Source organism: Zalophus californianus, chromosome 3, assembly GCF_009762305.2.
Source record: "Zalophus californianus isolate mZalCal1 chromosome 3, mZalCal1.pri.v2, whole genome shotgun sequence".
In the NCBI taxonomy this organism is placed as follows: Eukaryota; Metazoa; Chordata; class Mammalia; order Carnivora; family Otariidae; genus Zalophus; species Zalophus californianus.
The window spans coordinates 109,365,416-109,389,542 of NC_045597.1; the positions used below are offsets into that span (position 1 = coordinate 109,365,416).

The 24,127-nt window shown below is 37.8% G+C and overlaps 1 protein-coding gene across 6 annotated transcripts in view; it reads left to right on the plus strand.

Moving 5' to 3' along the window:
• The first annotated feature begins 449 nt into the window (after positions 1 to 449).
• Positions 450 to 24,127, plus strand: part of KYNU (kynureninase) — a 130,753-nt gene continuing 107,075 nt past the window's right edge. The window contains exons 1-4 of one of the 6 annotated variants that reach the window (XM_027591419.2): positions 482 to 531; positions 2,179 to 2,351; positions 17,167 to 17,207; positions 23,356 to 23,538. In XM_027591419.2, the coding sequence (XP_027447220.1) occupies positions 23,370 to 23,538 (169 nt within the window). In that variant the 5' untranslated portion in view covers positions 482 to 531; positions 2,179 to 2,351; positions 17,167 to 17,207; positions 23,356 to 23,369. Of the gene's footprint in view, positions 532 to 2,178; positions 2,352 to 17,010; positions 17,208 to 22,336; positions 22,396 to 23,355; positions 23,539 to 24,127 lie in introns of those variants that run through there. The other 5 variants (XM_027591421.2, XM_027591420.2, XM_027591422.2 and 2 more) reach the window with 5 other exon arrangements.

Below are 24,127 nucleotides of genomic sequence, written 5' to 3' on the forward strand. Positions count from 1 at the left end.
CCACACTGGAACCTGGGGGAAAGAAAAGAAAAGAAAATGCACACAGAAAGTTTACCTTCTCTTAGCTACATAGATGCCTCGGGACCAAGCGTGGAGAGTTCTGGGATGAGAAATCAATACTGAGGACCCTGGAGAAGACTCCATGTGCACCAACCCAAGGACTGCTGAGAAGGCTGGCACCGGAACCAGTGTCTGGTCCTCGGAAATCCCTGGCCTTGGGAGAAATGTTGGAACGTTATACCAGTAGACACACTTCAATCGGCATTTTTGGAGAATAGCAAATTTTTCAACGAAAGAGACTATGAAGTAGAAAGCGTTTTTGATGGAACTTCAACAGAGGGCAGACACCGCCAGCTTGTACATCACCAAAGCCCGGCTGCGCGCATCGCTGCGCTTCCTGCCACTCGCGTCCCTCAAGTTATCGCGATAGCGTGATCCGAATTATAAAGGCAAATAAAGCCCGGAGTGGATATATGCTCAAGGGAAGTCAGCGCCTAGAGCTTCGAAGAGCCGTGAAAAAACTCCAAACAGGTAGGTTCTTTTAGTGAATTTGAATTTGGATTTGAATTTGAATCTAGCTTTGAAATTGAATCTGGAGGAAACCGATGACAACTGTTAAACAGAAACAAAAAGGGACCTTGAGATTAATTCAATTCTTTAACAATAAGGCTTTCAGGTACTAAAATATGTAATTCTCAAATTTACAAATTAGAAGAATTGAAGAAGTAAGTGGTGATTGTTAAAACTAGGCTAGTGTCCCATAATCTTAAAATGGTAAAAATGCAAAGAAATTGACAAGGGACTTGTAATGCATATCTGGGAAGTGTGCCATGTGAAATATAGAAGTTAAAAAGAAAATGAAAGAGGTTGGGGAGAGGCTATAACTACTGAAATGACAGAGAATTACCCACACTTATGGACATATGTACACACACACACACCCGCGCGCACACACACACACACACACACACACACACACACACACACACACCCGGGAATGCTTTGGCAGAACTTCTGTATTCTAAAACTTTAAAAAAAAAAAATTAACAAGCTTCCGGGCGCCTGGGTGGCTCAGTCGTTAAGCGTCTGCTTTCAGCTCAGGTCATGATCCCGGGGTCCATCGGGCTCCTTGCTCAGCAGGAAGCCTGCTTCTCCCTCTCCCGCTCCCCCTGCTTGTGTTCCTTCTCTCGCTGTGTCTCTCTCAAATAAATAAATAAAATCTTAAAAAAAAAAAAAGAAATTAACAAGCTTCCAGACAAAAAGAACAAATTATTTGCAACCACCCTTTTCCCCCCTCAGTTTCCCAAAGCAACAATCATAGTTCTGGTAGTCCAACTTGTAAGGGGCACTTCTGTCCCCTACAGGAGCCAAACTTGCTAGACTCTTTTTTTTTTTCACCCAGGTCCAGAGCCTTGTAGGTCTGTAACTTCAGCACTGCTCACTGTTTCTTTCTTTCTTTCTGATTTTTTTAATTAATTAATTTATTTATGAGAGAGAAGGAGAGAGAACGTATGCAGGGAGGAGAGACAGAGGTTGAGAGAGAGAATCTCAAGCAGACGCCATACTCAGGGCAGAGCCTGACTCAGTGCTTGATCTCAGGACCCTGAGATCATGACTAAGCTGAAATCAAGAGTGGGATACGTAACTGACTGAACCACCCAGGTGCCCCTCTTTTTTTTAATCTATTTCCTATCCACGGAAATGTTTGTCATTTCTTTTGATACCAGCCATGATTACTTTGTTTTTCTCTTTTATTATATTATTATTAATTTGGGGGCCTCTATTACATGAAAATCTTCTCTGTCACTCTTTTACACATACTCACACTTTATTTTATTACCTTTGAAAGATTCCTAATCCCAATTCCGTCCCACTATAAGCATCTCTTCTTTTGTTCATAATTTGCATTCTTCCCAAACCACTATCCATGACTGATTTACACAACTGTGGATTTTTGAATAGCCTATTTTGGTGTGTTTTATGCTCATAAACTGCATTATGCAATACATCTCATTATGTAATGCATCTCAGGAAAATGTCATGATTCTGGTTTTTACTGAGCATTTTACTTTTGATATCTATCTATGTTGGTGTAGACAAATCTTACTCTTTCGACTGTTAGATAATATTCCATCATAGGCGTATCACGCATTTTCCTTAATTTCTTTTCCTTGACAGCATTCTTAAATCCTTGCCCTGCAAAGCATGCTGGAGATGGACATCCTCACACCCTTCTTTCTGTCAATGTAGGAGCATTTCTATAAGAAATAGACCTAATTTTCAGCTGGTTGGGGAGAGATGTATCTTTACCCCTAGCGATGCTTGGATGTCTGGTTTTTGACTCAGCCAAGGTAAGGGCAATGGAATACTATTTGAAACTTCCCTGACAACATGCAAAGTTAGCTTCTTTACTGATAATTTGCCACTGGCCTAACCATTTTTGAGACTGACTCGACTACTTACGAAGCCACTGCGAACTTTTGGAGGGAGCTCTCCCAAAGATAAATTCCTTATGCAGATCTTGGCAGCTCAAGTCAGAGAATCAGCCCACTCCCAGGGCACAGAGATTAGGCCCACAGGAGTTCATACTGTGCATATCTCTGAGATATCTGATGCTTGCCTGCATTCGGTAAATAAAAGCCTCAAGTGGGTATATTTTTTGGATCTGGTGAGTTAGTTCAAATATCTGAACTGGGAAAAACAATACAGATCTATCCCCAGGAATGGAATTGCTGATTCATAGAGTATATTTCTGTTTATTTTATTTTTTAAAGATTTTATTTATTTATTTGAGAGAGAGAGAGAATGAGAGAGAGAGAGAGAGAGCACATGAGAGGGGGGAGAGTCAGAGGGAGAAGCAGGCTCCCCGCTGAGCCGGGAGCCTGATGTGGGACTCGATCCCGGGACTCCAGGATCATGACCTGAACTGAAGGCAGCCACTTAACCAACTGAGCCACCCAGGCGCCCGAGTATATTTCTGTTTAATTTCAATAAATTGCAGAAAGTCCTCTTTATTGGCTTTACTAAACCAAAATGTCCAGGACTTCTACTTTTCCTCATTCCCTCCAACTGTGGACACCATCTGAAAATTTTAATTTCTATCAACATGATTGCTGTATAAAGGTATGTTAGCATGACTTCAGTGTGCACTTCTCTGATTCCTAAAGTGTTTATATATCTCTTTGAAAATGTATGGACTGGCGGCGCCTGGGTGACTCAGTCGTTAAGCATCTGTCTTCAGCTCAGGTCATGATCCCAGTGTCCTGGGATCCAGTCCCACATTGTGCTCCCTGCTCCGCGGGAAGCCTGCTTCTCCCTCTCCCACTCCCCCTGCTTGTGTTCCCTCTCTCACTGTCTCTCTCTCTCTGTTGAAAAATAAATAAAATCTTTAAAAAAGAAAAAGAAAATGTATGGACTGTTCAGGTTTTCCTTTTGTGAATTACATATTAATCCCTTGTCCATTTTTTTTATTGTGCTTTCTGTCTTTTTTCTTGAGGAATTCCTTAAATATCCTTGATACTAATCTTTATAGTTTGTTTACTTTTCTGTTAGCTGAATCTATTATACCTCTACTTCAATTCCCTCTTTTATAAAGTAGAAACAGTAATAGTACCTATAGCTCCTTTTTTTTTCCTCTAAAGATTAAATGAGAAATGCATGTAAAACACTAGTACAGCATTTGATTGAATTCAGTGCATAGTAGTTATCTATTAAGTTTTTCCTTTTTTCTTTTTTCTTTTTTTTAAAGATTTTATTTATTTGAGAGAGAAAATGAGAGAGAGAGAGAGCATGAGAGGGGGGAGGGTCAGAGGGAGAAGCAGACTCCCTGCTGAGCAGGGAGCCCGGGACGCCAGGATCATGACCTGAGACGAAGGCAGTCGCTTAACCAACTGAGCCACCCAGGCACCCCTCTACTAAGCTTTTTCAAATTAAGCTAATACTTTTGTTGTTCTAGATACACATATAAATTTGAATTTAATTTTAATCTATACTTAAATTGAATGATTTCTTCTGTATTATATTTAATCCAGGACCAAAGTCTCAAGCTAGGTACAGGAAGTTTAGAATGTACACTATAGTGACAGATGGAGTAGATGCAGCTGGGAAATCAGAAGCCATTACTCTGCCCTTGAACTGACATCAGCCTGGCACTCCAGCCTGTGTGGGAAGCAGACTCTGCCCTTAAAGCTGACCTGCCTTTCTGCAGCAAGCACCTGACCTGGTGATGATGGAGGGGCCTACACTCTCTTCATTTGGGCACAGTTTTATCCATTGAATCGATATATTTGTATTTTCAAAACTGCAACACTATCATCACCATGACTCTTGCCCCTAGTGTGTGATTTATCATCCAACATGTCAAAATACTTTGAAAAAGGTATCATGAAATGCAAAGTTTAAGTTGTATTTGATTTCTTTATGAAGAAGAATAAACCTAGAAGGGAAAGAATACAATACAAGAGAATATCTTGATAGGAAATAGAATCATTCATAAAGTCATGAGACAAAATATGTTTTCTAAAATTTGTATTATAGATATTGGCAAACAGAGATAGATATGGAAAACAATGGGTCAATTGGAATGCTCTTATATGAGCGTAAATTTTTCTCTTAGTAGAAACTTTTCCTTCTGGTTACTAAACAAATCCTCTAAACATTGAAAATATTTCAGAAGTTCTCAGGAAATGATCATTAAAGTAAACTGCTAGTGTTTGACAAAATTCCCACCCTCGTGTCCTTTCTTGGCCATTTCAATCAATACCTCTGTCCTTGGCCAGATTCCTTACCAGCAAGGAGTTCTGGGGAGCATTTTCTACTCACTTACTAAATCAGATCAGTATAAGATGCATGCTGTCTAAAATTGTGTATGTTCAGCCTACACTGATAAAAATACTTACTCCCTTCAAATTAGTTCCTAGAGTGGTCTGTTAAGTGGATGAAAGATCAAATATAGGCACAGAGGGAAACAGTACGATGTGAATTCCATTAGCAGAGACAGCCACAGGCAAGGGAGAAAGGGTGTGGCTTCATGTGTGTATAGACTGTCCTCTGGAACCTTCTTTGACTTTCCTAAGCAAAATCATTATTACCTCTTCCTAATTCCACAAGATGTACTTTCAGAATACTTTGAATAATTTAATTATAATCATGTTCTCTGGAGATCTAATAGATCACATGTAAGTATGAAATAACTACTTTTCTTGAAAACTTTCAGACCAGCTATTGACTTCAATGACATTAATCAGTAAATTTCAATTAATCAAGTAAATTACAAAGTATTATAGACTTAGGGATTGTGCATATGTTCAAGCTTTCCAAACTGAGCTGACCCTCTTAATGTAATTCAGTGAGCAATGTAGGTGTACTTTTATGGCGTTTGGATTATTAAGAAGCTCTTACTAGATAACACACTGTTCTGTAAACCATATGCTGGTATATTCAAGTCTCACCAATGTAAATAGGGAGTATTCCTTTTATTGTATTATGCTGTAATTATATCATAATCAGGATGTAGAATGCAAGAAGCAGTAGTAATAGATGCACTAGTTATATCTCATAAGTCATGAGTGAAGAGAGAATGTTTTTGTAAGTAACAAAAGAAAGGCTGTGAGACAGGAATGGAAGACGTAAAGGGGAATGAGGATAGAGATTAAACTGAGACGAGTACTGTAAAGGAAGTGCTGGGAACAAGAACAGTCACTGTAGAGGCTGTCAGCAGAGAAGGCAGTTTGGATTTTCCTAATTGGCAAATCGTTAGAGCTTTGCCCAAGACGAGGCTCAGCAATTGAGTAGAAGTGGAAGTAAGACTGAAGGATAGCTTGCGGTTAATGAGACACATTGATGGCATTACTAGGGGACCTAGGTGGCTCAGTTGGTTGAGCATTGGACTCTTGATTTTGGCTCAGGTCATGATGTCAGGGTCATGGGAATCAAGCCTCATGTAGGACTCCGTGCTAGGTGTGGAGCCTGTGTAGGATTCTCTCTCCACCCTCTCCTTCTGCCCCTCCCTCCGCCATGCATATGTGTCCACACACTTCTCTCTCTCTCTCATAAAAAAAAAAAAGGCATTACTACTCTGCTCTTCTCTTTGAAGTCAAGAGAACACTTCTTAGAAAATGGAGAAGAAAACTCTCTCTTTAATAAAACAGGTAATAGCTATAATTCCCAATCAGAAATTATGAAGAATAGCTGTTGAATACAGTAACATTTCAGATCTAAGGAGTCTGGGTGCAGTGAGTACACTCATATCTTATGTGAGCCCTAGATGGAGTTCTCCCAAGGCGGGTGTCATAGTTCTTTGGGATGCATAAAGAATGTCTTATCCAGAGCAGTAATTCTGGACAATCTGATAGACTGAGGAGCAATCTCTAAACTCCATTCCACTCTAAGTATTGGAAAGAAACGTAACAGGAAGAGGGAGGACATAGATCAGTATTGTCATAAGAAGTCACAGTCGGTGTGGAGGAAAGCGCAACAATTGGCTTTACACACAGTAAGATCTAGCTAAATCATCTCACAACACAAAAACCTTTGTCTACTGGACCTACACTCTAAGCCATGCTGATTTATTGCTTCAACAACAACTAAAAGGATTGGACCACACTGAGTAGATAAATTCTCTAGACCTCCTGGGTACCTGTTATGCTTCTGAGCTACAGAAGATTTCAATTCCCTGGGAACATAATCATTCAGTTAAATAAAATATCATGGGAAGCATTATAAAACAGACGAAATCTGACTGGAGTGTAAATGAAGTCCACAGAATTTAAGAGGAAAACTTGAGGCAATTTTTGGGAAAGTACAATCAAGAGAGAAAAAAACATTGCAAACAGGAGAAAGGAACTACATAAGGGAAAACACAGAGGTGGATGAGAGAGTTGGGGCAGTCAAATTTTCATAGTAAGTTTAGCATGGCTAGACTCTAACACACATGGGGAAAAAGGGCCAAAATGGGAATCCCAAGTAGACACAGGCCAAGTCATAAAGAGCCCTTTGTAAGTCATGATAGGAAGTGATGGTGGAAATGGGATGGTAGGAATGAGTAGATAGTAGTTGGTCAAATTGAGGGCTTCATGCTTTCTGTAAAGCACCAATAGGATGATGATTCTGTGATTTTCATAGTCACACAGACAAAAGGAAATTAGGAAACAATTCCTCCTTCATATTTCTTCCTGCTGATGATTTTTGTTCTGTATTAGTGTCTTTTTATTTGAATTTTAGGGTCTCCTACTTAGCTACCTATGGTGTTAGTAAAACATTAACCTGCTAGTGCATTCATCCTGTGTTAGGGCAATGAGTCCAAAAGTTCATTCTTGCAACCACAGTAAAGATACAGGGGTTTTATAGGGGGTGAATTAGTAATTAGTAATAATTACAAGGAATTATCTTTGTTCTGTGTCAGATAATTCAAAGTTAGAAGTCAGACAATATATAAACTGTCCTATTGGAAGTAGGTCCTATGTAAACTGGGTAGGAGATGTGGCTACTCTACAAACTACTCCCTGACTGGCTTGGATCCCACAACAAACACCTAGACCATGAAGCCGTCTTGTCATGTAGAATAGCTTGGGGGTGCTCTGATCAACATAGGGAAGGCTATGAAGATCTGACTTTTTCAAAAGTTTTTTGAAGTCGTCTTAAAATGAAGGATTGTGAGGGTGAATATTTTAAACAAATGTTCGAGAGATTACAATATTGAGTCAACAAGTAATGGAGTAAGTGGATTATAGAAGAGCAGTTAAGAGCCAGACAAAGTGAGAGAGGAGGAATTTGTATGGGAGCAAGAATTACAATTATCTATCTATCTATCTATCTATCTATCTATCTATCTATCTATCTATCATCTATCTATCTATCTATTTATCCATTACCATTTAACAAGTGTTGAGGAATTTATAATATGTGTTAAAATGCAATAGGCCACACATAGATCGAAAAATAAATAAATAAATTGATTGATGCAGTGGATAAATTATTGTACAATAAATACAGAAGGAAGTTAGAATCCAGTGATGCAAACCAAAGGTCCCACCAGGACAGTAAAGGTAGAGCAAAAAGTTCATTTTATTCTCCCTAGTACCCAAAGCAAAGAGTAGCACCATTCTGCATATTTTTTCAAAAACTTAGACCTGAATATTTCTTCTATGATTTCTCAAAGCAGAATCACATTTGATTTGAAGTAGAATATATATAAAGTAAAATTCATGCTTCTCCTTTTTTTTACTTCCTCCTCCTCCAATTCCCACTAAAGCAGAAAGTCAAATTGGAGTTCTATAAGAGTTCACTAAGAGCCAAAAGCAGTGGGGTTTGAGTGTACAGCCTGAGATAAAATCTAAACATCCTGAAAAGCCACCAAGATGCCAACCTATTTACCACATTCTTTTAAATGTCAATGATACCTGAGGAGATTCATCCTCCGAATGCCTTCCCTTCCTCCAAGAGTATGTGTGTGTGTGTGTGGTGGGGTAAGAAGGATATACTTAATCACCTCTTCCTGAGTTCTTACTTCTACAAGTTGATTTTATTTTATAGACTCACTCCACTCGAGACTGTCTCTTTACCCCATCAAATCATACTGTGCTAAACACCAATTCTAGTATTTTATTTCCACCAGGTGTAACATGGACACAAGAATTTTGGCTGGCATTTAGGTAGAAAAAGGTTTACAATGCAGAACAGTAACAGACACAATCACCAGTCTTCTTTGTCCCTTGCATCATTTTTTCTATGTGCCCATCACTTTCCACCTGCAAGAATCTTAACGTACCTTCCATTTTAAAAACGGTGAACAAATTTTGCTTTCTGTCTGTCCCATCCCAGCTTAGCTATACTAACTTTATGGAATGAGCTGTTTGAGTGTAAATTTGCAGTGTTGTTTGACCTTTTTTTCCCTCTGTGCTCAAAGTATTGAGAGGGCAAATATTTGCCTTAATCTCTTAAAGATGTCAAATCATTTTCTGGTCACTAGTTCCACTTTCCTTGCCTCATCCAGAGGGAAATGGTAGGGTCTAGTTGAAACACTTCAGGTGTTTGTCCTTTGAAAAACTGGGTAGATCACTTCATATTTAAGGAATAAGGTAAGCATTATCCTGTGTTGAAGATACATATACTTCTATACAAAAACATATACACATATTTATTATATATACATATGTATGTATGTAAATATATTTATGTACATCTATTTGTATATTTAGATATTAAAATGGTATTTTAATTTTAATTATTAAATTAAAATTAAATATTAAAATGTTAAAAATAGTATTTTAAACATTAGAAATTAAAATTAAATCAGTAAGAATTGAGCAAATCCTGAAATTTAAAACAAACCAAAACAATAAATTGAACTGTGTCTTATAGATATAATAAAACCACCCTGAATGGAGAAAAGCCAGAACTAATCTAAATAACTTTTTCAGTACTATGTGCCTGGAGGCATTGATACCTGGTAGCAATAAGCTTATCTAGAGACCAGATTTGGTTTCTTAATTGTCCTCTCTAAAAAGAACCAACGCCCCTTGGAGGAATGGCTGATTGTAAGGCTGATGCTGGAAAAATCCAAGATAGCCTGGAACATCTTTTGCTAGAAAGTAAGCAAGTGCTCAAAAACAAAATGATGGTGACATGTCAGAAGGACATAAGAACCAGGTTGAAGGAGCTTCCACTGGCTAATGTAGGACAATTTGAGCACCAAAATTATCATCCCCAATGATGGGAAAAACTGGCCTTGTGTTCTTCCTAATGAGGTTCCCTGAGAAAGTCTTAATGTCACTAATGAAGCATTCTTGCCAAAAATTCAGAACCTAGGTCAAATCATGTGGAAACAGCAAATAATCTTAAATTGAGGAATATTCTATAGCATAACTATTCTCTGCACTTCAAAAGTAATAGTGTTTTATATGACAAAGACAATAACATGCACATGGAAAGATGCTCAATATCACTAATCATTAGAAAAATGCACATAAAAATGGAGATTCCTCAAGAAATTAGGAATAGAACTACCATATGATCCAACAATCGCATTTCTGGGTGTATATCCAAAAGATTTGAAAGCAGAGTCTTGAAGAGATATTATTTGCACACCACATTTATAATAACATATTCACAATAGTTGAAAGGTGGAAACAACTCAATATCCATCAGTAGATGAATGGATAAACAAAATATGATGTAGACATACAATAGAATATTATTCAGCCATACAAAAAAAGAAAATCCTGTCACATGTTACAACATAGATGAACCTTGAAGACGTTATGCTATGTAAAATAAGCCAGTCAAAAAAAAAGAATACTATATGATTTCTCTATATGAGGTATCTAAAATAGTCACATTTGTAACAGAAAGTAGAACGGTGATGGTCAGGTGTTTGGGGCAGTCGGAAAGGGGTGTTGTTCAATTAGTATATAGTTTAAAGATTATAAGATGAAAAAGTTTTAGAGAATGGTTCAACAACAATGTGAATATACTTAACATTACTGAACTGTACACTTAAAATAGGTTAAGATAGTAAATTTTACGTTGTGTTTTTATCCCACACAAACACAGAAAATGAAAAAAAGATACAAGGACAGGTAAGAAAAACTGAGAGACAAGGCAGTTAAATTCACTGCATAGTCTTGGATTTGATGCTACACTTCAAGAGACAGTTATAAGAGACATTATTAACCCAACTGGAAAAAAAATTGAATAAGGTTTGTTTATTAGATAATAGTATTAATGTTGAATTTCCAGATATTGATAACAATAGTGAGGTTATGTAGATGAATATCCTTGTTCTTTGGAAGTCACATTTAGGAAGTTTTAGGGATAAAGGGATATGATATTTCAATTTAGTCTTAAATGGTTCAAGAAAAGACATGTGTATTGGGAGTGTGTGGGTATGTTTATGAGAGAGAAAAAAAGTGTCACAATGTGAAATTGGTGAAACTTGGTAAAGGATATACAAAATTCTTTGTAGTATTTTTGCAACTTTTCTATAGGAATGAAATTATTTCAAAATAAAAATTAAAAATATTAAATCAATAAAATATGGTAAATTGATAAATCTTCAAAGTTTTAAAATTTAACATATTTTATATATCACCATACATAAACCAAATAAATCTAATTAATTAGCTACATACAATATCAAATAACCCATTAGCAAGCCTGTGTATATGGGTGTGAAAACTCTTTGTACCTAGCTCTGATTCTTATAATCTGCTTCTTATTTAAATAGAGAAAAAATGAATTTGTTAATTGCAGTTCTTCATGTAAACAGTCAGACATTTGGGCAAATTGACATGAAAACACATATTAAGAGAGAACTATTAAAATTCCCTTGCCTGGACACAACATGTAGATTGCCTTAAATACCTCTGTGAATTTAACAATGAAGGAGAACTTCTGATATAGGAAAAAGTGATTGGGTTACAAGAATTTTAGTTTCTAAATGAATTTTAATCACCAACTGGCAAAATGGCATTTGTTTATAATAAGCTTTTATATTTTTTTCAGAAACACTGAAAATACTATGTCTGGGGTTGGGAAAGTCCCTGTCCCTTACTGGGAAATTTTTCTAATAGAATATATACCTCACAGGAAGGAAAAAAATAGAGTATTTGAATATAGCCTAGCGATTTATTGGCACATTAATTTGTTTTGCTTTCCTTGCTACAGAAGTTGGGCCCGGGATGAGGGGAGGGAGGAGTGGGGAGAGAGAGGGGGAGATGGAGGGGAGGTAAGGGGAGAGGGAATGGGGAGAGAGGAGTGATAAAGGACAGTTGGAAGAGGGGCGCCTGGGTGGCTCAGTTGTTAAGCATCATCTGCCTTTGGCTCAGGTCATGATCCCAGGGTTCTGGGATGGAGCCCCGCATTGGGTTCCTTGCTGGGGGTGGGGAGGGAGAGGGGGCAGGCAGGAAGCCTGCTTCTCCCTCTCCCCCTGCTTGTGTTCCCTCTCTCTGTCAAATAAATAAAATCTTAAAAAAGAAAAAAGGATAGTTGGAAGAAAGGCAGTCAGGGACACCCCCCCCACCCTCACACCCCTGCCCAAAAGGAAACCACCCTTAAAAGGATTTTACACCACCTTGGAAGAACCCTCCATCCTTTCCCAGGTGACAAAAACCTGATCAGATGACAGAGCCTTGGATGGAGGGCGAATCAGATTAAAACAGCCTGCCTACAAGCTCATAAAAACCCTAGATCTAAACCACCAAATCGTCAACGCTCTCAGGTCCTCTCCCTGGTTGGGAGCTTTGTACAGTCACTCAATAAACTTTGTTTACTATCATTCAATAAACCTTGCTTTGCTGCCCACAACCCTGTCTGGTCTGTTCATTCTTCAAAGTGGTACGACCAAGAACCACCAAAGGAAAAGAAATCCTGGTAACAGGAGAGAAGGGGGGAGGGAATGAGAAGGGGGAGGGAAGGCAAATGAAGGCAAGAGGAAGAGGGACAGGAGAGGTAAAGATAGGGAAGGGAGGAATAGGGGAGAAAGCAAGGGGAAAGAGCAGGGGGCATTTTTCAGTGTGTGTGTGTTCTGTTCTTTATATTTTTCTCTACCCATATAAATAAGATTCTGCCTTCTTTGGCTTCAGAATAGAAATTGCTTGGTGAGAGCATCCTGACGTGGCTTTTAAAAAAGATTATTACTTTATATTGGTTACCCCCAAGAGGAAGGGGAAAGAGTGTTTGGGTGGGCAGGGCGGTGGGGTAGGGAAAAGGAGAGAGGCAGAAGAGATAAGAGAGAAGGAAGCTAATAGATTCATTTTAGGGTATTTTGTTGTGCTTAAAACGTCCAGGAAAGGAGAGTCCCAATAAGGACTCAAATTAAATCTCCCTCTACAGAGGTGACGATTGAAGTCCTAAAACACTTATTTAATTTACAAAATAGAGTAATTAGAAAGTTTCTGCATACTGTAGAAAAGAAAAAAAAATTCCTCTATCCTTCTGAGTTCGTAGGTAGGAGCCCTATAATAAAGGACAGCTTAACAAGAGGAAAACAAGTTTATTAATGTGACTATCTCATGTATACATGGGAGGTACCCACGGAAAAATGAGTAACTCCCATAGGTGGCTTAGATTCAGACTTAAATACCATCTTAAAAGGAAAAGGGGAAGGGAGATGTAAGCCTCTTAAAGGGGAGTAAATGACTATTAGGAAGGATGAATGCGCCCTTAGAAGTATAGGTAAGAGATATGATAGTTGGTGACAAAGTTGGTCTGGGTGTGGTGTTGGGTGTGGTGGTGACTTCTAGTCCCCTCCCTGTGACAACAGTCAATCTCCCGAGGAGACTCCCAGGGAGGGGATTGGTAACTGAATTCCTTTTGAAGGATCTGTCTTCAGGCAGATAGAGTTCAGAGAGATCCTCTCCCTGACCTTGCTGTTTAAGTTCCTACAGCTCAAGATAATCAATATACCACAGCGACATATGTTATGGTGGCAAGTTCTGAATTCCTGCAGTCATATTTTGGAAGGGCGCATTCTGCTGTCCTTCAACGCCCAAATTTGTGAGTGCAGCTTTTTATCAGTTCTTCCCCAACTTGCTCCCTGAGGTTGAGGTTTTCTTTCACTTCTCAGAACACTTTAATTAATATAAGACCTGGATTGGCCACTGAGCAGCTCTGTGTTCAGTCTCATCACCCATTTCTACTCATGGATCATTTAGCATTAGAGTGTTATAGTTGGATGTGTAGCCTAAGATTCTTACAGAAACAATTTGCTGCGCTGAATTTAATTTGGTAAATAATAACAGCAAACACCCATTGAAGTCTGCTATTTGCCTGGCACTGATTTGGCCATGGTAAATAAGTCTTGAAAAATAAGGAAAATTTAAGGATTACCTCTGAGGCGGAAGAGCAAGTTTCTTGTCTCACAGAGTCCAAGAATGAATCTCGAGGACAAAGAAGAGTGAGTAAAGTGATAGAAGTTTATTAAGTAAGGATACAGACAGAAAGCTCTCGGGAGTGAGAGGGGTCCCTACAAGGTTGCCGACGTGGGCCTCCACTGACAGTCTTTCATTTAGAACTGACCAGGGAGCTTGTGGCTTTATCATTCTTGTGATGTCTTGGCTGGAGTAAGGACTGGTGATTACATCTTTAATGGCTTACTTCTTTTTTAGGGTCTGATTATCCTTTGTTGGGCGCAGGTGATTATCATAAAAAAGACACTCCCCCCACACGCCTAGGGTAGGGTGGTCTGGCTTGTTCCCTTATCTCTGGTTTCCTTACATTTCCATATTTTTCGGATTTTTGTGAGCCTGATCATGGAGCCCCCTATCTGCTGCTCCCTACCTAGCCCCACCTGTTCTTTATTCACCCATAGGAAGAAAAGAACTTCCCTTGTATCCCTAATCATCAATTTTGATGGAAGAAATGGAATCATTTTTTTAAAAAAGTGACTAATTTAACAGATACTTATTTAGCTCCATTTTATGGACAAAGTGCTAAGGAGGGTAAAATCAAAGTCTCTACCTTTTAGATATTTATCATGTTGTAGGCAAGATGATATATATGGAAATTTATAGACAACCGAATTAATTCAACAGTTTATCCTAACAACAACATTATTTCTTCCTCTTCTTTCCAAAAAAAGAAGAAATGGAAGCTCAATCTATTCTCTTTTCCCTCCAAGCTGGCCCTTCAGTGGACCTGGTTTTATCACTCCCTCCATGGCTTGATATTTTACATTTCCTTTTTATTTTGGGGGCGGGATATCCCTGGCATTTAGCTTTGTACCTGATGCAAAGAATATGCTTAATAATATTTTTCTTTTTTACTGAATGAAGTGTTAAAAACAAGATAATAGACCCATAATGTAGTCCCTTATGCTAAGCCCCACACTACCAAATGGAGACTTAATTATATTATAGTTTTGCGCCCCCCCCTCCCCCCGCCATGGAATCTTAAACCACTCCATCAGGAATTATCTGATCAGCAGTAATGAGGTAATCCACCTGAAAACCCATGCCATGCCCTAAGGGAAAGTGACCCTGCCATAACTAATCTGCTTTTTTAATCTAGTATAACATCTTTGTTCCAACATCCTTCTTCCTGTGAGTCTTTCATTTTGTACAGCTCCTAGGAGCTCCTCTCTGCTAGGTTAGGTGCTTCCTGATTCGTGAACTGTTGAGTAAAGCCAGTAAGATCTTTAAAATGTACTTAGTTGAAGTTTGCTTTTTAGCAGAAGGAAACTAAAGAAAATTACAAAACATAAGTAATAGGAATGTAGCTTAGAGCTTTAAGTTCTTTAACAGTGGTGTTAAAAAGGCAAAATTCAACAGAGTAAATTTGAAGATCTGATTAGATTTATTAAAGGATTCATGAATTGGGCAGCACATCATCTAGCAAGTAGACGGGAGTTTTAGGGGTTATACAAAATGGAATTTTTATTGGAAGGAGGATGGGGCAAGTCTTTTCTTTACTAGCAAAAGAAAAGAAAGGATTGTTTCAGGCAAGACCACTTTCCCCTGTGGGGAAGGGCGGGGGATCTTATCATAAGGCAGATTAATATTTTGTTGGGATGGTTTCTAACACTACTATCAGAAGATTTTAGAAAAACCAATGTGCAAATAAGACCTTGATAGGTCAATCTGTAGCTCTATTTCTATCTCTGTGTCCACAGTCAGTAGTTAAAGGAGTGTGATTCTTCACCAAAAATGACACATACTCCAGGCCAGGCTCACTTCCCGGATATTGGAATCAGTCAGATCTTCCAAAGTTCTTACAGCCCAAGAAATAAATAAAACAGAAAAAAAAAAAGCAAATTTTGAGACACCCAGACCGGATTCAAAGTTTTACTCTCAACTTAATAAGGATACATTACTCACTTTGTAGGATTATTGTAAAAGTAGGATTGATGAAATGAAATATATTTTCTTTTCTTTGTTCAGTTACTTGTATTAAATTAATTTCATGTGTCTTATACCCGTCTTTTGGAGACTGGAGGGTAATACTTTTTGTCTGATTAATTTTGGGGGAAAGAAGAATGTGTCACTTACTTGTCTTGGTATTCTAGCTTTCTACATGCATTGCTTTATATTTTAGTAATTTTGTGAGAAAGGCAATTTTAGGTCCATTTGATAGATGGGATACTGAGCTTCAAAGAGGGTTAGGTGAATTGTCCTGAGTTATACAGTGAACACATGATAGAGATGATTAAATCAAATAATGCTTTACCTGGTATGTTTTGGATGCTCAAAAAGGCATAGGCATGCGTACAGAATAGATTCACTTATTCAGGCCCAGAATCTATCTTTGTTTTTTCATTTTAAAAAATTTTAATCTCAGTATGGTTAACATACAGTGTTATCTTAGTTTCAGGTGTACAATATAGTGATTCAACAGTTCTATACATGACTCAGTGCTCATCATGGTAACTGTACTCTTAATCCCCTTCACCTATTCCACCCATGCCCTTCCCCACCTCCCCTCTGCTAACCATCAGTTCGTTCTCTACAGTTAAGAGTGTTTTGGGGGCGCCTGGGTGGCTCAGTCATCAAGCATCCAGCTCTTGATCTCAGCTCAGGTCTTGATCTCAGGGTTGAGAGTTCAAGCCCTGTGCTGAGCTCCATACTGGGTGTGGAGTCTCCTTTAAAAAAAAAAAGTGTTTTTGGTTTGTCTCCTTTTTTTCTTCCTTTTTCCTTTTTTTCTTTTTTAGAGATAGAGTGTGCATTCGATGGGGTGGGGGGATTGGGGGGTCAGAAGCAGAGGGAGAGAGAATCTTAAGATGGCTCTATGCCCAGTGCAGAGCCCAACAGAAGAGCCAAAATCAAGAGTCAGATGCTTAACTGACAGAACCACCCAGGGGCCCTTATTTGTTTTGTTTCTTAGATTGCACATATGAGTGAGATCATATGGTATCTGTCTTTCTCTGACTGGTTATTTTACTTTGCTGCTTAGGGGACAGCGCACTAAAGGAGCCCAACCTGTTTGAATAGAGAATAAGAGCAGCATTTTGCTTAGATGTTTGTCAGTGACTGGAGATTTACTATCAGTTTAGAAAGAGGGGAGGAACTAAAGTTAGCTCACAAATTCCCCACCGGGTGGAGTCTGAGCAGAAGTGCCCTGAATTTCTCACCCTGAGTTCTGACCTCTAAGTTTTCAAGGAAATCTTGAGAGATTTTTTCTTGAGAGATTTTTCCTTTCTTTCTTTTCTTTTCTTTCTTTTTTGTTTTTTAATAGGAGGCTGGGAGCTGTGGACCCCATCATCGGAATCCTAGCTGGTAAGCACAGAGACGCTGATAATACACTCTGTACACAAATACATAGTGATTTTTCCAAAGGAAAATTCTCTCTGTTAGAATCCTTGTTAAAATGTTTTAGAGGTTTCTTTTGCCAATTTCTTCTCTTTTTATTTCTCCAAATTATCTTCATAGAAATGGCACAACCATCTAATGTGCAAGTGCTCACACTTTAAAACGTTGGGTTAAATGGAAATCTTTACCAATGTATTGCTGTCAATAGTACTATGCAATTCATTTAGTGAAAGATGATTACATTTGACTAATTGAAGTTAATTTTGTAGTTACTTGAGTTTAAATGGTACGATTAGATAAAAATTCAGATATTTAAATAAGTATTAGGTCCTATGTTTTCTGGTAATTCTAGTTGTCTTATGGTGCTATTAGTCATATTCAGTATTTATTTGGAGAAGTGAAAATGTCTATTTCATGAGCCGGGTTTCTTCCCCTTTCATTTTATGAAATAGTTGCCTAAGAATGGAGAGTTAATACACTTTTATTTCATAGCTGAAAAAAGTTTTTCTTTTCTGCTTTTATTTTGAGGAGGGTGGGGTGTTTTTTAGGTAGTAACATTAGAGCAAATGGGTTGATCTTATTAATGTGATGCTCAGCATGTAATTCATAGAATCCTTGACATGAAATATACAGTGCAACAGTGAACAATGATACATTTAAAGAATACTGCTCTGTGCTCGTGTATTAAATAACATTTTCTTTCTCATTGAAAAGCTCTGTACTTTATAATTTGCTTTGCTGGTTTCTAAACTTTGAACTCGTGTGTAATTTGCTCATTTCAGGCATTAAACCTGAAACTGTGCAAAGATTAACCACTGAGTAGTCATAGTCGTTTATTTAACTATTTAACCTTAGACACATAGGTGACTAGAAGATCCTTAGTTCCATGATTCCATGAAAACAATCAGTTTTTTATAAAAGTTTTAGCTTTAAAGTTATAGCTGCCTAATAAAATTGACAGAACACAATTTACAAAATTTCAAAAGCTAAATTGAGGGTAAAATGGCAATTTCCATCATAAGGTATTACTATTAAAAAAAAGATTTATGAGCATATCTTTTATCTCTTTATAAAGGAATTTACCTAACTAATTTCATTTGATCCTAACCATGAACCTCTGAAGAAAGTAAAACTTAAATTATTAGTTTTATATAACATTGCAGCACAGAAAAGTTAGGTGGCTTTCCTAAGAACAAGTGTGTATGTATACATGCCTTCTTAAGACAATCAAAATTAAATGTGTGAAATGTAAAATTTGGATTTTTTTAACTTGGGTTGATTTCTTTTATTATCTCAAAGTAAGAGCATGTCAATCTATTTGCAAATGGTAAACCTACAGGAGGCACAAAATTGTGGCTTGTGAAGCACTGATTGCCTTGCTGACAGGGCAAGTACAGAATGAAACAGCTATTATTCTGAGTTAATAAATTGTTTCCTTGGAGTGAGGGTACTCTGGTATTGGCCACTGCGGATTCTGGTGTTAGCAGTACATTTTGGCAGGTGAGACCAGGTGTGTTCTCCCTGAAACCCAATTTCACCAGCAGGTGTTTCACTCTCGGTGCAGGTGAGGTTGTGACATCTGGGCTGTGATAGGCCCAGAAGTGGGAGTAGCCTCTTTAACCTCTTCCTGGCTGGGACTGGATTGGAAGGACTGATTAAAAAGAGTAGTAGATTCATTGCCTCCTGTATTTTGCAGATGGAGTACAAGGCTGAAAAAAAGAATGAAATTGGGGAAAAAAGAGAATGAGCCAAAGAAACATTTTTTTTTTAAGATTTTATTTATTTATTTGACAGAGAGACACAGTGAGAGAGGGAACACAGCAGGGCGAGTGGGAGAGGGAGAAGCAGGCTTCCCGCGGAGAGGGAGAAGCAGGCTTCCCGCGGAGCAGGGAGCCCAATGTGGGGCTCCATCCCAGGACCCTGGGATCATGACCTGAGCCGAAGGCAGACGCTTAACGACTGAGCCACCCAGGCGCCCCAAAGAAGCATTTTTTAAAAATCATAAAGTAAGATACAAGGAAAAATAAATAAGAGGGCCAGGAATTCTGCTGCTCTGTGCATTCTATCCACATGCCATGCCAAAGACAAGCATGGCTGACTCTGTTCTTTAGGTGAGGTACAGTCCCAAACAGTGGACTCTTATTATCCCAGAGTTTGATCTGGAAGTAGAAAGAAAATTATTCTGATCCCTCAAGATTGTTAAAAGGATTAAATAAGAAACAAACATAAAAAGGCTTATGAATTAATATGAATATCTTTTTATTTTGTTTTTTTTAAGATTTTATTTATTTATTTGAGAGAGAGAATGAGAGAGAGCATGAGAGTGGGGAGGGTCAGAGGAAGAAACAGACTCCCTGCTGAGCAGGGAGCCTGCCATGGGACTCAATCCTGGGACTCCAAGATGAATACCTGAGCCGAAGACAGTTGTTTAACCAACTGAGCCACCCAGGCATTCCCGAATATCTTTTTTTAAATAAAGAAAGTTGGATTTTACTGGGAATATGATGATAGCAAACTAATCTGTATATTTAGGTAACCTATTCAGAGTTTACAGTCAAGCCCCAAAGAACCCTCAAAGTTCTGACTCTCCAAAGAAATTCCTAGATAAAAGGCAAGATTTTTGAAAATGTTTTTCTAATTAATTTCCACGTGGTTGGAGTAAGAAGGGCATCGCTCTATGAATAGTCATTAATCATGTGAAATAATTCAAGCTATTTTGTGCATTCTTATTAAATTGCTGTTTTAGGGGAATGCTCTATGTAAAAGCCACTGCTTGGGAATGGAATTGCTACAAAGATAAACAAGATTCAGGCCTCCAGGTAGAATATGTATAGTTGAGTAGGGGGGGTAGCCCGGCAACTCAATCAAGCCCCCATAAGTAATGTGTTCATAGTAAAAACACACTTGATAGGAAGAAAACAGCTCATGAGATTCTCAGGGCAGCCAATTCTCTAGGTGACCTTCCAGGACATTGCACGTAGTGTGTTGCATGGAAGGTTCAATGACTCTCCAGGCTGGTTTGTCCTGTCACTTTTCAGGAGACATAGGTGTTCCATCCCCTACCATTGCATAACTAAGTTGATTCTTATTTGCTTCTGAAGTCACTTCATATTTTAACAAGCAGTTGTTCTGTTTGACTTTGAAAAAAATGAGTCACTCAAGGCAATACTCCTTCTAGACCCAACCATCTTATTATTGATTTCTATGATTTTTAAAAAATTTTGCTCCTGTTTCCAACTGAATGAATAACTGCATCTCATAGCTCAGATTCCTGAAAGAATTTGATGAGATGTTCAGCTAAACACGATCATGACTGTTTGGCTAAAGTAGTCACAGCAAGTCACTGTCTAACAAAACAGTGCATTGTATTCAGTGAGTCAAGTGTCTAACAGAGGTCTAGTCAATTGTGACCAGGATAATGTCAAGTGGTAGAGACACTGTCATCTCTATTCTAAAAGCAGGTTATTTCATCACAAGGCAATAGGTGGGAACCCATGCAGATTCAAGTTGTAGGCGTGGCAACATATTTCAGCTTTCCCAACCACAGAGGCATCTAAATAAATAGGGTATCTGGAGGATGCCTTACTTACGAATAAAGAAAGGTGTGCTCTTAAGTGTTACGGGTATCCAGAGGAGGAAAAACTACTTTCAGTTGAGACAAAATGACAGGCCTCGTGGGAGAAAAAAAAAAGTAGCCTTTGAACTAGGACTTGAAGGTGACTCGGATGTGAATATGTAGAAAGGGAAGTGGAACATTTTGGGCAAAGGGAATGACATGAGATAAATCACAGAAATAGAAAATTTCATGAAAAAGACAAATAATTTAGTATGGTCAGATATTGAAGGAACTATCAACACCAGTGTTGAAATCGTTGACTTTTGTACAAAAGCATGGATTAGAGCAATTGGCAGCTGTTATTGGCATCAAAGCTAAAAACATGTTCAAATCAAGCTCAGTACCCTTATTTGAGAATATACAGAATAACTTACCAGGGGAGACCACTGGCCATTGAGAAAGGAAGAGGTCAAATAAATAAGAATTCCAGTTTAGAAACTAGGAAGTGTGCTTGTTTTACTGGCATTGTATAACATTCAGACATGCAACTCTTCATCGCCTAACACTAGGTGTGTTGGTTGGGGTGGTAGAAAAGAGGGGAGGGTGGTGAGTAGAAGACAGATGATTGAGATTTGAGAGCCTCATCTCTGTTAGTTTTAGTTGGTTCTTAGGATTTCTAGACTTTAAGTATATGAGTTGAAAAATACCAAGCTTATATCTTGTGATCTAATTTTCTTCTGAGCTACAGACCCAAACATCCAATAGCCAGTTAGTTATTTCTACCTGAAACTTCATGTGTCCTAAATAGAACTTTGATTTCCCTCTTCAAAGTTTTTCTTCCCTAGGTATTTCTTATTTCACCACTTTTAACATATTTGCTCAGATCCCCCACCAGAGAAAATCTATCTGCCTTTCCTCCAAAATATGGAATGAATCCACACACTTCTCTGCTTTTCTCCTCATCACATTTAATCCACCATCATTTTCCCCTGAACTACTAAAATAGCCTGAATCTGCCTCTCTTTTTCAACTCCTAACTCCTCAGAGAGCAGAAAAAGTGATTTTTATTTCATGCAAAATTATATCACTTTCCTACTCAGGACTCTCCAGCAATTTCCCATTATATTGAGAAAAATATCCAGATTCCTTTCTGGCTTCAGAGTTCTTAATAATTAACTTCTGCCCCTGCCTTCTTTCCTTCATAGTGTCTCCTTCTCCCTTACTTACTTAGTGTATTAGCTGAAGAGGCCAAGCCTGTCCCCACCACAGGATCTTTGTACTTTCTGTCATCTTTTTTAGTTCTTGGTCTTCATGTGTTTGATTCCATATCAATGCACATAGATCCCTGCCTCAAAGAGATACACTTGACCTTTCCCCTGAGGAAGTTATTCCATACCCTAGTAACTCTCTATCCCATTACTCTGCTTTTTTTATTCATAGCTCTTGAAACTCTCTGAAATTACATTATTTAATTATATTTTTCATTCTCCACTAAAAAGTAAACTCTAAAAATGTATTACTTATGCACCATCTTTTACAGTGCTCTTTCATCAGTGCTTTGAGCTACATGGTTGGTGCTCCACAAGTGCTCCTTGAAAGGTAAATGAATGGAGGAATGCATAAGTGGAGGCACAAAAGTAGAAGTCTGTAAATCAAGCTACCTGAGAATTTTTTTTTCTCTATTACTATTCTTGCTCAATTTCAAAAAAGCTAAAACTTGGGGAAATATAAATAAGTCAACATAAAGAAAGTTTGGGTAAAGTTTAAGAATATGTAGTTAAATTTCTGTTGTTTCTCCCCACCCCGCAGAAAATTAAGCTTTCTTTCCAAAATTGTGAGAAATTTTAAATGATGATTAAACAGAGCAAAATGTAGTTTCAGAAAATATCACGGGGTTCTGCTTTGTTCTAAGATGGAATATATAGTCTTGAAAGAGAAGTTTCTCTTTATCTGTAACAGGAAGAGCTCGGTCTTCATATGGCAAAAATTATTAACATTATTTAAGGTAAAGTTACCTTTTTCATCAATATTGTTTTCATTCACAATAAAGAATTTGTTATGGTTCTATTGTATATATATGTCCCTAATTTTAAAACTATGATCCAAGAACCATTGGGAGTAAAATAGTGGGAGTGGTATTGGGAGAAGGACAAGCTAGGTGGGGCACTGTTTCTCAACAGGTTTCACAAAAGCATCTTTACTGTTACCCCCAGTAAGACATGTAGAGGAAAAGGTGATGAACTTACGTATGTTTGAAAGTCACTAATTTGGTTCATTTTCCAGAAAATAAAAATGGAAAGAGCTAACATTTATTAAGACCTTACTCCTCACCACCATTACCTAAATTTATTCCTTTCAACATCCCTAAGTTATTATCATTTTCTTTATTTCACACATGAGAAAAACTCACAGGAGGTTTAATGCTGTTTGGTCAATTATATTATTTCTGAGGTTGGGAAGAAGAGAATCCTACTTAAGCCAAAAGGATTGGCTAATTTTCTACAGAAAAAAAAAATGATGGTGGCTAAATGATTTTTAATTATTCACTTTGATTTTTAGAGAAGCAACTTGTAATGGAGCCTTCCCCTTTTGAGTTACCAGCTGACACAGTACAACGCATTGCATCAGAACTTCGATGCCACCCGACAGATGAGAGGGTCGCCCTCCGCCTTGATGAGGAAGATGAGCTGAGGAACTTCAAGGAGCATTTTCATATCCCCAAAATGCAGGATCTACCTGTAGGTAAGAACACTGAAAAGGATTTTATTTTTCTTAATTAATTTATTAATTTATTTTTGCTACTGCATGTGTTTATCATAAATCTTTGAAATCATTGTTCTGTTATATAATAGAACTATTGTAATTATGTCTGAAAAACAGCAAGTTCCTGGTGCTACTAAATCAACCTGTCAGCCTACCTAAGCCTCAGATTCTTTATGTTCCTTTTCTTCTTAATAAAATACTTAACAGGGTTTTTATACTATCATCTACTTCTCTGAACAATGGAGTGACTGATTGAAAATTATAGGCAGACGCATTTACTTGTTCTCTAAGCACTTAGAGCACAAAACAATTTCTTTTCAATACAGTATTAGAATATCTCTTATTTTGTGGCACCTAGTTTATGATAACATGATATTTGTCTTAGAGGAAATATTATTTTGGGATTTGAGTATATTAAGATACTATGTGAATAACCATCTTTGTGTGCTGTAAACATGGCATGTGTAAGACTTACCAAAATTAAAAAAAAAAGAAAAGAAACATTATCAATGACTAAGAAATGCAATACTGCATTTTTTTTCTTTTAAATAATATGGTAAGCTGATTC